Here is a 14,467-nt window from a genome sequence, read left to right as displayed (position 1 = left end):
CAATAAAGTAAGTTTATAAAGAACTTCCTTTAAATGTGGGTTTCGTATTCTACATATCTTAGTTGTGGCATATTGTTTACTTTTGTTTGTATTTACTATCACACCTTAGGCCTGCTAGTCTTTGGATTTGCTGTGTATTGCTCTGCCTTCACAAGAAATGTATTAGTATGCCAACTTATTTCTGTACCTTCAGCATGTCATGATTTAGAGTCACAGATTTGATGCTGATTGCACTTGCTTGCGGCTGTGTCCACAACCAGCCCCTTAACACCAAATGTTCTGTTCCATGTTCATTTGGAGGATAGTCTCTTAATATCTCTGGGGATGTGGGTTAGTCAGCTAATTTGCTAACATTCAAGAGTTATGAGCTCAGCATTCCCATAACCTTTTAGTATTTTAGTCCAGCAAAAATTTCTGACTCTGACCAGGGAATTAACTAGAGCATCTTACAAGAATAATCCAGAAGCAACAAAAGAGGCAGTTCCCACAAAGGGCACATAGACATGTTCAAAAGGAACGTTAACACTAACGGGGTAGTGTGACTGCATAGTAGAAATGAGGGAGTCAGAAACGAAGGGCCACAGACGACTTTGGAACAGCTGTAGATTCCTTTCTGCAGGGCTCGGTAGTGTTCACCATAATGCAGATTAGCATGTATTTGAAAAGATATTTTCAACAGCTCTTGTCATTAAGTTAACATTCTTTTTTCTTCTTTTGAAAATTCAATTCCTATTTCCTTATTTTCTGCTTTGACACAGAAATCCCCTGCAAAGAAGCTGAGCCATGCAATTAGTAAATCCTTGGGGTGTGTACCTACCCGAGAACCCCCGCATCCTGTTTTTCCTGAGCAACCAGAGAAACCACTTGACCTTGCAAATATAGTGTAAGTATATACCTGAAGCGAGATGTGCATTATACTGAAATGGATACCTTGCTGAATTCTTTTGGGTCAGAACTGACTATCAGCTAACATGAATGTTTAACCTTGTGTTTTTTACTTTACTTTTGGGAATCTTAATACTTCAGGCTTTTAGCACCTTAAATCACCATAATATCTACATGGAAACCTAGCTGCTGAGCCCTGAAGCCTAAGTAATATAGGAGTCTCCATCAGAAAATTAACACATTACGAGTAATTATTATACTGGGTTTAACAAGGGCACCTTTTGTTATTTGTGTTCTTTTCAGCAGTAAAGATCTTTTCTCTACAACAATTAATGACCACTGAGATTTTAAAGTTAATTTAGACAACATGAAAATCAACCTCACTTGTTCTGTTCGTATCGAGAGAAAATTAGAAAACACATGACTGTACAGACCAGTTTCAGGGAAGACAGTTTTTCCACAGGACGAAGTGGAGGGTGGAGTGGGCATGGTTTTGAAATGATTCATGTGTATTACATTTATTGTGCACTTTATTTCTATTATTATTGCATTGTGATACATAATGAAATAATTATCTGGCTCACCATCATTCGGAGTCAGTGGGAGCCCTGATCTTATTTTCCTGCACCCAGATCCCTCACACGCACAGTTCATGTAGGGTTTGTGCTCCTATAAGAATCTAATGCTGCTGCTCACCTGGCAGGAGGGAGTCAGGATGTAAGGCAAGTGATGGGGAACAGCTGTAAATACAGATGAAGCTTTGCTGGCTCGCCTGTCAAGCAGCCCGGTTCCTCACAGACCATGGACTCGTGTCCTAATGAATACCTCCATATCACTAAATAATGTATTCAGAGCACCATTTCTTGGCTTATCCATTTTGGACATATTGAATTCCTTCTGTGGTATAGAGGACCAGCCTCATTTATAGCTCTGCATATCAACCCATCCCAGCTTTTCATTATTCTATCACCATTTAAAAAATTACTTACCTTTGTGATCTTGAATGTAATTCTTAAACTTCTATTTCTTATAACTTCTTTTGACTTCCACTATGTAACTTCTGTCCCCTTCTCCCTTCTTTTGCCTCCTGACTTCTATCATCTATGCCATTACTTTTATATTGTCAAAGCTGTTAATAGTTCTATTCTCTCCTGTGATCATGACTAAGTCTTCTGAGATTTATTAAGGGCTCAGTCTAAAAGTTGAAAACCAAATAACAGCGTTTTTAGTTAGTTCCGTTCTTGACAAAGTGGAGCTGTGTGCTGTCATTCTGGGTACCCTTTTGTTTAGTTCCAGTGTCGTGGTCGCTGTACCGTTGTTCTCGTTGGAGTTCAGTGGGAGCCTTTCTTACCATGGATTGCTCAGAAGTGTGCCTGTTGGCTTTATAGCTGGACTGACTTTCTTGTACTGTCTTTGTGGTGGTTTTTCCTTCAGTGTTCCATTGTTTTCTTCTTCCTGGGGAAGAAATACACTTTTCTCTCACTGTGTTTCATAGTGGATTTTACCTATTGTGTGTAATCCATTGTTTGATTAAATTTATTAACCTTTTCTCTTTTAGGTTAGTGTTTTTTATTTGAATTAAAAAAAAAATTGCCTGCTCCAGCACTATAGTGATTTTTTTTCTAAGTTTTAAAGATGTCCCTTTTATATATGTCTTTAATTCATCTGAAACAGATTTTTAGTGTGTAGTGTGATGTAGAATATCCAATTCTGTTTCTCTCTTTGCATTTGAACAAGGCCATTTGTTGGATAATCCATCATTTCCCCACTTAACTACAATGCCATCGTTGTCATAAATGAAGTTTCGAAATTCGTACGTCTGATTTCTGGACTCTTTATTCTGTTCCTTTGGTCGAAATGTCTATCACTATGCCAATATCATGCTATCTTAATTACTGTAAGGGATTAAGTCATCTTCTTTTTTAGGGATGTCTTGTCTATTCTTTGCCCTTTGCTCTTTCATATAAATTTGAGAATCAGCTTATTGAGTCCCTCATAAAATTTTGATCAGAGATTTATCGACTCTAAAGATCAAATTGGGGAGAACAGACATCTTTACAATATTGTCTTCCATTCCATGAATGCATTATGTCTTCCCACTTATTTGAATATCCTCTTGTGCCATTTAGTAAAGCTGTATAATTTTTCCTCAGAAAGGTCTTATATATGTTTAATTCTTTAGTACTTTGCATTTGTTGTTGCTATTGCAAATGGTGCCTTTTTTTCCTACAGTTATTTTGAGATATAATTTAGATGCAATAAAATGCTCCCACTTTAAGTGTACAATTCAATGGTTTTTGGCAAATGTGTACAGTCATGCACATGGTATCTTTTTTGAATTATGTTTCTTAACAGTCTGTTGCTGGTATATGGAAACGCACATTGCTTTTGTATTTTAATCCACTAGATAGTCATCTTGCATAACTTGCTTGTAATTCTAGCAATTTGTACTCAGATTCTTTTGGATTTTTCTGTAAATAATTATATCACCTACAAATAATGATTGCTTTTTTCTTCCCTCTCATTCTTTATACTTTCAAATATAATCATACTTTTTTCTTTTCATTTTGTTGTGCTGGCTAGTGCCTCCATTGCAATATTGTATAGAAGTGGTTTGATAGGCATTCTTGCATTATTAGTAATACCAAAGCTAGTGCTTTCAGCATTCATTTTAGTATGTTCTTTGATGTAGGTTTTTTGTAGAAGCTTTTTATCAGATAAAAGAGGTTCCCTTTTATTCCTATTTTGCTACAAGTGCTTTCTTTTTGTCATGAATGATGTCAAATTTTATTAAAGACTTTCTGCATTAATATGATAGCCTGAGTTTCTTTATTCTATTAATATAGTGAATTACATTAATTTTTTAAAACAACCTTACATTCCTGGCTTAAACATAAGTTGACCCTCCTTTTAATAAACTGCTAGATTTCACTTACTAATATTTTGTTTAGATTTTTTTCTATGTTTATGAGTTAAGTTGTCCTGTTATTTCTCTTGATTTTTTGGTTTTGTTTTTACGATAAAATTTGGCCAGTTTGTTATCTTAGATAGTCGAGGAGCATTCTCTTTTTTAATTTTCTTGGAAGAGCTTGTTTAAGATTGGAATTATTTGTTCCTTGTTTTTGGTAAAACTCACCAGTGAAGCTATTTGTCCTTAAACCTTTCTTTGTAGAAAGATTTTTTAACTGTTAATTCCACTTTAAAAAGCAGTTATAAGACTATTTTCATTTTGTATTCCTTTACGAGTCATTTTGGAACATTTTACAGATGTAGGGATTTGTCAATTCCATCTAAATTTTTAAAGTTATTGGTACAAAGTTTATAATATTTTATCAACAATATTTGTGCTAATATATTTTTCATCTCTACTCTCACATATTTTTTTTTTTCCTTGTAAAGTCTTACCATAGGTTTGTCCAATCTGGTAGGCTTCCAGAAGACCACCTTTTGGTTTTTATTATTTTTTTGTTATATGTATTATATTTAATTTTTTTCATTTATTTCTTATCTTTATTATTTCTTTTGTTAAAGCTTGTTTGGGTTTATTTTGCTTCTCTTTTCCTAACATTTTAAGATATGGTTCTCTTACTCCTGGGTTTCTCTGGTGGCTCAGATGGTAAAGAATCTGCCTGCAGTGCAGGAGACCCGGGTTCCATCCCTGTTTCAGGAAGATCCCCTGGAGACGGGAATGGCTACCCACTCCAGTATTCTTGCCTGGAGAATTCCAAGGACAGAGAAGCCTGGTAGGCTACAGGTCATAGGGTCATAAAGAGTCGGATACGACTGAGTGACTAACACACTAGCTTACTCATTTCAAGTCCCCCCCCGGCCAATGTAAGCATTTAAGACTATACATTTCTCTGAACACTCCCTGAGTAATGTCCAAATTTTGTTATGTAATTTTTTATTGTTTAGTTATAAATATTTTCTAAGTTGTTAGGATTTCTTCTTTGAGAAGTATAATGAATGTCTTAATTTCCAAATATATGAGGGTTTTCTAGTTGCCTTTTTGTTATTAATTTCTAATTTAATTTCATTTTGGTCTGAAAAATCTTTATTATTCAGTTCTGTCAAATTGTTAAGACATGGTTATTTAGTATAAGATCAAATTTTTATTATGTTCCAAGTTATATGTATGTATATATCCCCTCTTTCTCAGATTTCCCTCCCATCTAGGTCACTGCAGAGCTCAAATCATCCCATCCCCTGTAAATAGCAATTCTTACTGCTTGCTGAAATTTAAATTTTCCATTCATTTAGCAGGTATTTATTGAGGACCTTCCAGGTACTATGCAAGGTGCAAGCAATAGTCACACAGTACTTTCCTTATATACAAATAAGTTTGGATGACAGTGAGGAAACTAGTTTTATAACATGCAGTGTTTCCAGCTGGCTTCCTGAGGAAAGAGTGACAAGTATACATAACTCAAAAGATGAGAAAACTGTGAGGGATGGGCTGCTATACATTTATAATTGTGATCAGGAAAAAGAAAAGGTTGCTGTTTTGCATGAAGGTGAGGATGAGGGTAGCTCCTGCATTTAAAAGCTTAAAGTCAGTAAATTATTTATTTGGATAAGATCGTGATTATTTTAATCATTGTTTTACTGTATTAATTTAGAAGAGTCCTGTTTTGGACGAAGAATTAAGACCATTTTCTTGCACTTCAGGAGTCTTTACACATTGTAGGTATTATTTTCAAACAGTTAGATTGTTTATATTTGTTTTACTCCTAATCAGTCATCTTGGTTTGAATGAATACTGTCTTCCAAGGGGGTTGAGAGTTGGGAATAGGATCTAAGGGACTGGATGACCAGTATACTTGAACCTTTCCCTTGGCCACTAATTAAACATTTTGCAAGTAGATTCACACTTTATAGTTATTTCTTACATAGCATGCTTATTTGCTCTCAATTTTTGAAAAAGAGAGGGAGCATGTTAGAATGCGTGTATCTTTATTTCTTCTTTTCAGAGTAGAAACTAAAGTGTCTTAGTGAAATTTTAGTTTAATGGTCAAATTTTTCATTGTATGTTTTTTGGCTTTCATTTTATATTTAAAATTAATGTTCTCACTTCAAAATTATAAAAGTACCTGTCAATAAATTTCTTATTTTTGTATTTTTTTCCTTTTTTGTTGTTACTGCCATGAGATATTTTGCTAGGAATTTATTTTTTTCAACAGAGAGCCATTTGCTCCACCCCTATTATTTTCCTGTTGACTCTGTTGCAATTTTAATTGTGCCTTCCTTTTGACAATTGATACTCACCTTGAAATCTCTGAGAAATAATATTTGTATAAATCACAAATTAGTCCTAATATGTAAAGTAATTATCTAACAGGATATCTTTCCCTTATGGCCTGTCTTTATCTTGTCGGTAGGTTAAGAAAGGGTTTTGTGAAGAGTAACATTTACAGTGAAGCCTGAAAGATAAATAGAGAGATTAGGTACATGGAAGGCAGAAGGAGGAACATTTCCAGCAGAGGGGCAGCAGGAGAGCAGAGAGCAAGAGGAAGGCTGCAGAGGTAGGCAAAGGCCCCCTGTGATTTGGGACATTATCCCAGAGTGAAGGGTTTTAGATAGGAGAGGGACATGTCGAATTTTGCACTTTAAGAAATCACTGCTTGTTATGTGGCAATAAAGAGCAGGACAAGGATGAAAAAGAAGAGGCCAGCTAGTTTGTTTTTTTTTTTTTCATGGACCAGCTGAGAGATGATGGTGCTTTGGATTGTCATGGTGGTAATGGAGATGGAGAAAAGTTTGGAAACATTAAAAAAAAACACCTTAGGTTTTACCATTAAATGCCAAGAAATAAAATTAAAACTCCAGTGGAAATTTGGAACAGAAATTGAGATTAAGTTTATTTTAATGTTAATTGCATATGTTTCATTGTTGGCATAGGATAGAGATTCTCAGATGATCACAAATTTGAGATTCAAGGTTGGATATTTATTGAGCACCCAGTGTTCCGAGCTCTTTGTTCACCTCTTTCATGTACTTTACTTCATTTAACCCTCACCGCAACCTTTGCATTCATTTAACCCTCACCGCAACCTTTGCATTCATTTAACCCTCACTGCAACCTTTGCACTACATATAGCGTTAACCTGTTACATATAAGTAAACAGAATCAGGGAGGTTGTGTGTCCTGCCCAAGCAAAGTGCTGGAGTTGGGACCAAAGTCTGGGGCTCTCGAACTCCTTGCCTACTCTTCTTTCCTAGTTTTCTAGGATGCTGACCCAGTAAGTAATTGTTACTGTAGAAACATGGTAATCGAACCATTAGTTTGAAACCTGTGGTTAGGTTTAGAATCAAGAAAGAACATTAAATAGCTGTAACTTGGTTGGTTGGAAAATAGAAGAGAGGCAGTGTAATGTGACAGAAGGAAAACTAGACTAAAACTCAAGAGACATCAATTTACTTTTCTGTAAAATGGTGATAATAAAACTCAACTTAATTATCTCAGGGTATTATTTAAGGATAATGTATCTGAAAGTGCTTCTAAGAGGTTCAGTTCAGTTCAGTCGCTCAGTCGTGTCCGACTCTTTGCGACCCCATGTCACAGCAAGCCAGGCCTCCCTGTCCATCACCAACTCCCGGAGTTCACTCAAACTCATGTCCACTGAGTCGGTGATGCCATCCAGCCATCTCATTCTCTGTCGTCGCCTTCTCCTCCTGCCCCCAATCCCTCCCAGCATCAGACTCTTTTCCAGTGAGTCAACTCTTCGCATGAGGTGGCCAAAGTATTGGAGTTTCAGCATCAGTCCTTCCAATGAACACCCAGGACTGGTCTCCTTTAGGATGGACTGGTTGGATCTCCTTGCAGTCCAAGGGACTCTCAAGAGTCTTCTCTAGCACCACAGTTCAAAAGCATCAATTCTTTGGCGATCAGCTTTCTTCACAGTCCAACTCTCACATCCATACATGACCACTGGAAAAACCATAGCCTTGACTAGATGGACCTTAGTTGGCAAAGTAATATCTCTGCTTTTTAATATGCTGTCTAGGTTGGTCATAACTTTCCTTCCAAGGAGTAAGCGTCTTTTAATTTCATGGCTGCAATCAGCATCCACAGTGATTTTGGAGCCCCAAAAATAAAGTCTGACACTGTTTCCACTGTTTCTCCATCTATTTCCCATGAAGTGATGGGACCAGATGCCATGATCTTTGTTTTCTGAATGTGGAGCTTTAAGCAAACTTTTTCGCTCTCCTCTTTCACTTTCATCAAGAGGCTTTTTAGTTCCTCTTCACTTTCTGCCATAAGGGTGGTGTCATCTGCATATCTGAGGTTATTGATATTTCTCCCGGCAATCTTGATTCCAGCTTGTGCTTCTTCCAGCCCAGCATTCCTCATGATGTACTCTGCATATAAGTTAAATAAGCAGGGTGACAATATACAACCCTGACGTACTCCTTTTCCTATTTGTAACCAGTCTGTTGTTCCATGTCCAGTTCTAACTGTTGCTTCCTGACCTGCATACAGGTTTCTCAAGAGGCAGGTCAGGTGGTCTGGGATTCCCATCTCTTTCAGAATGTTCCACAGTTTATTGTGATCCACACAGTCAAAGGCTTTGGCATAATCAATGAAGCAGAAATAGATGTTTTTCTGGAACTCTCTTGCTTTCTCCATGATCCAGCGGATGTTGGCAATTTGATCTCTGGTTCCTCTGCCTTTTCTAAAACCCACTTGAACATCTGGAAGTTCACGGTTCACATATTGCTGAAGCCTGGCTTGGAGAATTTTGAGCATGACTTTACTAGCATGTGAGATGAGTGCAATTGTGCGGTAGTTTGAGCATTCTTTGGCATTGCCTTTCTTTGGGATTGGAATGAAGACTGACCTTTTCCAGTCCTGTGGCCACTGCTGAGTTTTCCAAATTTGCTGGCATATTGAGTGCAGCACTTTCACACCATCATCTTTCAGGATTTGAAATAGCTCAATTGGAATTCCATCACCTCCACTAGCTTTGTTCGTAGTGATGCTTTCTAAGGCCCACTTGACTTCACATTTCAGGATGTCTGGCTCTAGGTGAGTGATCACACCATCGTGATTATCAGGGTCGTGAAGATCTTTTTTGTACAGTTCTTCTGTGCATTCTTGCCACCTCTTCTTAATATCTTCTGCTTCTGTTAGGTCCATACCATTTCTGTCCTTTATCGAGCCCATCTAACAGGTTGCTACTGCTGCTGCTGCTAAGTCACTTCAGTCGTGTCCAACTCTGTGCGAACCCATAGACGGCAGCCCACCAGGCTCCCCTGTCCCTGGGATTCTCCAGGCAAGAACACTGGAGTGGGTGGCCATTTCCTTCTCCAGTGCATGAAAGTGAAAAGTGAAAGTGAAGTCGCTCAGTCGTGTCCAACTCTTAGCGACCCCATGGACTGCAGCCTACCTGGCTCCTCCATCCATGGGATTTTCCAGGCAAGAGTACTGGTCTGGGGTGCCATTGCCTTCTCCAATCTAAGAGTTTAGGATGCTGTAAATACTGTATTCTAAACTTTCAGAATAAAGTAGGTCATGTCATAAAAATGTACATTCCACAAAGCCTGGACAGTATTCTTTGTCCTTCACTGAGTTCTCAGTGCCTGAAATAGTGCCTGGAACATGGTAGGTGTGTAAAATGCATTGAATTACTGAGTGACACTAAACGTCTACGCCTTGCCCCTTCTGTTCGTTTTTCCTTCAGTAAATAACATAGGTCACATACCTACAGTTCCCAAGACTTCCGCTAGATGTCAGGCGTATTTCCTCAGTGGAGCCATTGTATTTCTTTTCTGGGGACTTGAGAATATTAAGTAAACAAAATTTTTCAAATAAATCTCAGACAAACAATTTACTTATCATTAGCGCAGTAGCAATTTTCCTTCTAAGTCTTTGAGAGAAATTAGTTGTTTCTTTTGGTCAGAACATTTTTGTGTAACTTATAGTCCTTGATGTCTCTGATAAACTTCCTGCTAGCCTAATTCAAGCAGTTGGCTGATGCTTAGCATCTAATTATCTAACCACATAATTCTTATATCTAATTTCTTTAATTAGTAGTTCATCACCATTACATTTGAGTTTGTGGTTATTTGTTTCTGAGAGAAAGCAAAACTTCTGATGTTGGCTTGGTAGGTTTGTTCTTCTAAATTCCAGCAGGGAAGGGCAGGACTGGTGTCCCACTGGATAACCTGTGACTAATCTATTGTCTTAAACAGCAGTTGGCAGACTACAGCCCACAGGCTAAATCTAGCCTGTCATCTGTTTTTGTATGGCCCATGTTTTTTTAAGAATTTTTAAAAAATATTTTTGAATGAATATTTGAAGTGAAATAAAAAGAATATTTTGTGAAACTTATATGAAATTCAAATTTCAGTGTCCATAAATAAACTTTTATTGGGACACAGCCATGCTAATTCATTTTGTTGTTGTTGTTTAGTTGTTAAATCATGTCTGACTCTTTTCAACCCCATGAACTGTAGCCCGCCAGGCTCCTCTGTCCATATATTTCCCAGGCAAGAATACTGGAGTGGGTTGCCGTTTCCTTCTCCAGGGGATCCTCCTGACCCAGGAGTCGAACCCACGTCTCTTGCACCTTCTGGATTGACAGGCAGATTGTTCACCACTGAGCCACCAGGGAAGCCCACTAATTCATTTACGAATTGTCTATGACTGCTTTCAGGCTACAGTGGCAAAATTGAGTCCCTGTGACTGAAATCGTATGACCCTCAAAGCCTAAAAATACCTTTTATCTGGCTCTGCACAGAAAAAATTGCCAACTGCTACTCTTAAAGAAGAGTTGATAAAAACTGCAAATTTAGGGCAGTTTGTCCTTCTTGTTTTTCTTTTTTTCTGAAGGCTCATTATATTCTTTGGTTTGATGGTCCAGGTTTTTTTTCCCCACCCAAGTGTAAAGGTTAATTTGGTAACGTCTTCTGTTAAAGCATTTGGATAAAGTTTGTTACCTAGAAACCAGTCTACCTTTTTACTGTTTCTTGCTATCTATATATATATAAATACGTAGCATGTTTGAACAGCTGAACCAACCAGTCTTCTCCACCCTTTATCAAAACAGAATTAACCTAGACAATTAAAAAAACTGCTAGATTTTAATTAAAATAGCACTTTAATGTGGCTCTTAAATGTCCTATTTTAACCCCTCTTCTGTTTAATACCGACTTAGACTATATATATGAACGTTACATGGATTTAATCAAGCCTGTCCTCTTGGCTGTTTCTTTTCTAGGCATAGTTTATTCTTATATTGAATCTATACTTGTATTCATATACAGGTCATATCTTATTTTTTTGCTGTCTTTTTTTTTTTGATGTTTAGACAACTATGCATCAAACATCTGGTGCTTTCAGTATTTGCAAACTTTTTAGTATGATGTGAAAGTTCTGCCAGTTTTGTTCTTATTCATAATGATTTTAAGTAGATCAGTAGAAATTCACCAGACCAGGGATAATGTAAGACTATCTGTAACCCTATAAAAAAAACAGGTCTAACTTCTTATTTATGTTGTTTAGTTTTAAGCACATATTTCTGACACTTCTTTTACAATGATGGATGAATTTGGAATTGAAATGACTTTTGTGACACGGGTGCTTCTGGCTAACTGTCCTGTGCTGAACCAAATGCTTCAGTGTTTGCAACTTTTTTTATGAGCAAAATTTGGTTTTTTTCAATGAGAGTTATTAACTGCCTTTGCTATATTCCAAAATAAATTGTAGAATTTATGATATTGATAAGTTGATCTGGATTGAAATCACTTTCTTCCACAAGTATTTGCTGAATGTGAATTATGAGTGGGGCTCTGTGCTTGGTGCTGGGGAGAGTCTTATTTGAGGAAACTGGCAAGAGGATGCTTTCTCTTAGATTCCTAGGTGAATCTGATGTTCTGTTCACTTGAAAGGAATATCATCAGATCATTCTGGGTATCTTGGTCTCCTGAGGCGGAACCTATTTGGAAGGTTATAATTTTGAGCTGTTTCCAACATGCAAGTCTTATACTTTGGCTCTTAGATCATAGTTCATCTGGTATTAATTCTGTCTTGCATTTTGCTGTAATAATTTGGAAAAATCTAGGCATGGTGATGTAATCTGCTCACAAGTGGGCCATCAGACACCTAAAATTTCAGGTCTATCTAATTTGACCTTTTCAGAAAAGAAAAAGCTGGCTTTTATTCTATTTAGATAGCCTAGAATGTGAAGGCTCTTATGGTTCTCAGGTCACAGCTCATCTGACACTAATTCTGCCTTGTATTTTGCTGGGATGAGTTTGAAAACCAAGCAGCTGAGGAACACCAGATTCTCTTAGCCCCTTGAGCTTCGCTCCATTCTGGTTTTGGTGTTGTCTGTTTGGCTCCATTTCAGCCTAAATGTCCCAGATTATCTCTCTCTTCTGGGCTTTGGGTCACTGGCCCTGGAATTGTCGCTCTCCAGAGAAGAAAGAGGGAGCACAGAGAGCACTGGTACCAAGGGTCACGTGTCATGTAAGATAGTCCCAGAAATAGGATAAAGTATTTGCCTGAACCTCATTGTGTGTGTGTGTGTTTTGGGGATGGAAGGCTTGCATATACTCACAAACCCACACATGTGAGTATGTATGTGTACTTCCTGTGTGTGCGTGATAGAGAGGGATGGTCACATGAACAGCAAATGTGGTGATTGATTATGATGCAATAAGGAGAAATAGCTTTATTTAATACAACAATACTCAAGGCTTAATCCTAGGAGGATAATCACTTATAAGTGGTTGTGACTTTGACCTGCTCAGTTTCACCCATCCGTCGGGATTTTTCTCACTGTTTACCACTGTACTGCCATAAAATCCTCTGTTTTTAAACTCTGACATTGCCCAAGCACAATCCATCAGTTTTCTTTTTTTAATTATGGTAAAATGTAGGTAACATAAAATTTACTGTCTGAACCATTTTTCAGTGCACAGCTCAGTAGTGTTAACTATATTTACATTATTGTGAAGCAGATCTTCAGAACTTTCTCAGCTTGCAAATCTGACACAACATATCCATTAAACATCAACTCCTCTTTTATCAAGAGCCTCTGGTTTCTATGAATTTGAGTACTTTAGCTATCTGGATACCTCATAGAAGTAGAGGTATTTGCCTTTATGTGACTGTCTTATTTCACATAGCATAACGTCCTCATGGTTCATCCATGTGGTAACATGTGTCAGGATTTCCGTCCTTTTTAAGGCTGAGTAACATTCCATTGTGTATATATACCAAATTTTGTTTGTTCATTCCTTTGCCAACAGATATTTGGGTTTCTTCTACCTTTTTGCTGTTCTGATTAATGCTGTGAAGATGGGTGTATAAATATGTCTTTGAGACCCTGCTTTCAATTCTTTCGGTTATATATCCAGAGGTGGGATTGCTAGATGATACGGTAATTCTATGTTTAATTTTGAGGAACCTCCATACTGTTTTCCATAGTAGTTGCACCATTTTACAATCCCGTGAACAAAGTATGAGGGTTCCAGTTTCTCCACATCCTTATCCACACTTGTTATTTTGGGGGTAGTTTTTTTTTTTTTTTTTTAAGTTAGTCTAATGGGTATGAGGTAATAGACTATTGTGGTTTTGATTTGTTTTTTTTTTTAACAATTTTATTGAGGTATAATTTACATGTCATGAAAGTCACCCACTGTGACAGTTAAATGATTTTTAGTAAATGAATATAGTTTTGCACCCATCACCACCATCCAGTTTTAGAACATATTCATGATCTGAAAAAGTTTCCTTACACCCATTTGTAGTCAATCTCAGCTGCCACCTGTAGCCCCAAGGTACCCACTGATATACTTCCTGTTTATACAGTTTTGCCTTTTCTAGAAATTTTATATGAACAGAATCATATAGTTTTCTGTCTCTGGTTTCTTTCACTTAACATAATATTTCTGAGGCTTATCAATATTGTAGCAACCATTGGTGTTTATACATTTTCAGTGCTGAAAATATTCCATTATATTATGAATATACCATGTTTCATTTATCCTTTCACCTGTTGATGGGTGCTTGGCTCATTTACAGTTTTTGACTCTTATGAATAATCCTGCTCTGAACATCTGTGTCTTTGTGTGGACATATGTTTTCATATGTCTCTTGGGTAGATACCTAGGAGTAGAATTGCTGGGTCATGCAGGGTAAGCATATGTTTAACATTTCAAGAAACTGCTGAACCGTTTTTGAAAGTGACTGTACCTGTTACCGTCCCACCAGCATATCTGAGAGCTCCATTGTCTCCACAGTCTTACCAGTGCACTGGGTAGATTGTCAATCTTTTGAATTTATAGCCATCCTAGGCAGTGAGTTGTGGTACCTTATTGTGGTTTTAATTTGCATTTCCCCAGTGACTAATGATGTTGAACACCTTTTCATGTGCTAATAAACCATTCATATATTTTCTTTCTATAATTACCTATTTATATCTTTCACCATTTAAAAAGGTGATTTAAATAATCTTTTTTAAGGGTAGTTTTAGATTTACAGAAATGTAGCTAGGATAGGCGGAGAAGGCACTGGCAAGCCACTCCAGTACTCTTGCCTGGAAAATCCCATGGACGGAGGAGCCTGGTGGGCTGC

The 14,467-nt window shown here is 37.3% G+C and overlaps 1 protein-coding gene across 1 annotated transcript in view; it reads left to right on the top strand.

Annotated features, from left to right (window-relative positions):
- The window catches only part of DTNB (dystrobrevin beta), a 256,908-nt gene that overhangs the window by 128,451 nt on the left and 113,990 nt on the right, over positions 1-14,467 (top strand). The window contains 1 exon segment of the mRNA XM_088841232.1: positions 759-883. Within this exon segment, the coding sequence (XP_088697358.1) occupies positions 759-883 (125 nt within the window).

The sequence above is a fragment of the Moschus berezovskii genome, chromosome 11 (genome assembly GCF_049115385.1).
Source record: "Moschus berezovskii isolate FMDL1 chromosome 11, NW_MosBer_1.0, whole genome shotgun sequence".
Lineage (NCBI taxonomy): Eukaryota > Metazoa > Chordata > Mammalia > Artiodactyla > Moschidae > Moschus > Moschus berezovskii.
This window is presented reverse-complemented; position numbering and strand designations above follow the sequence as displayed.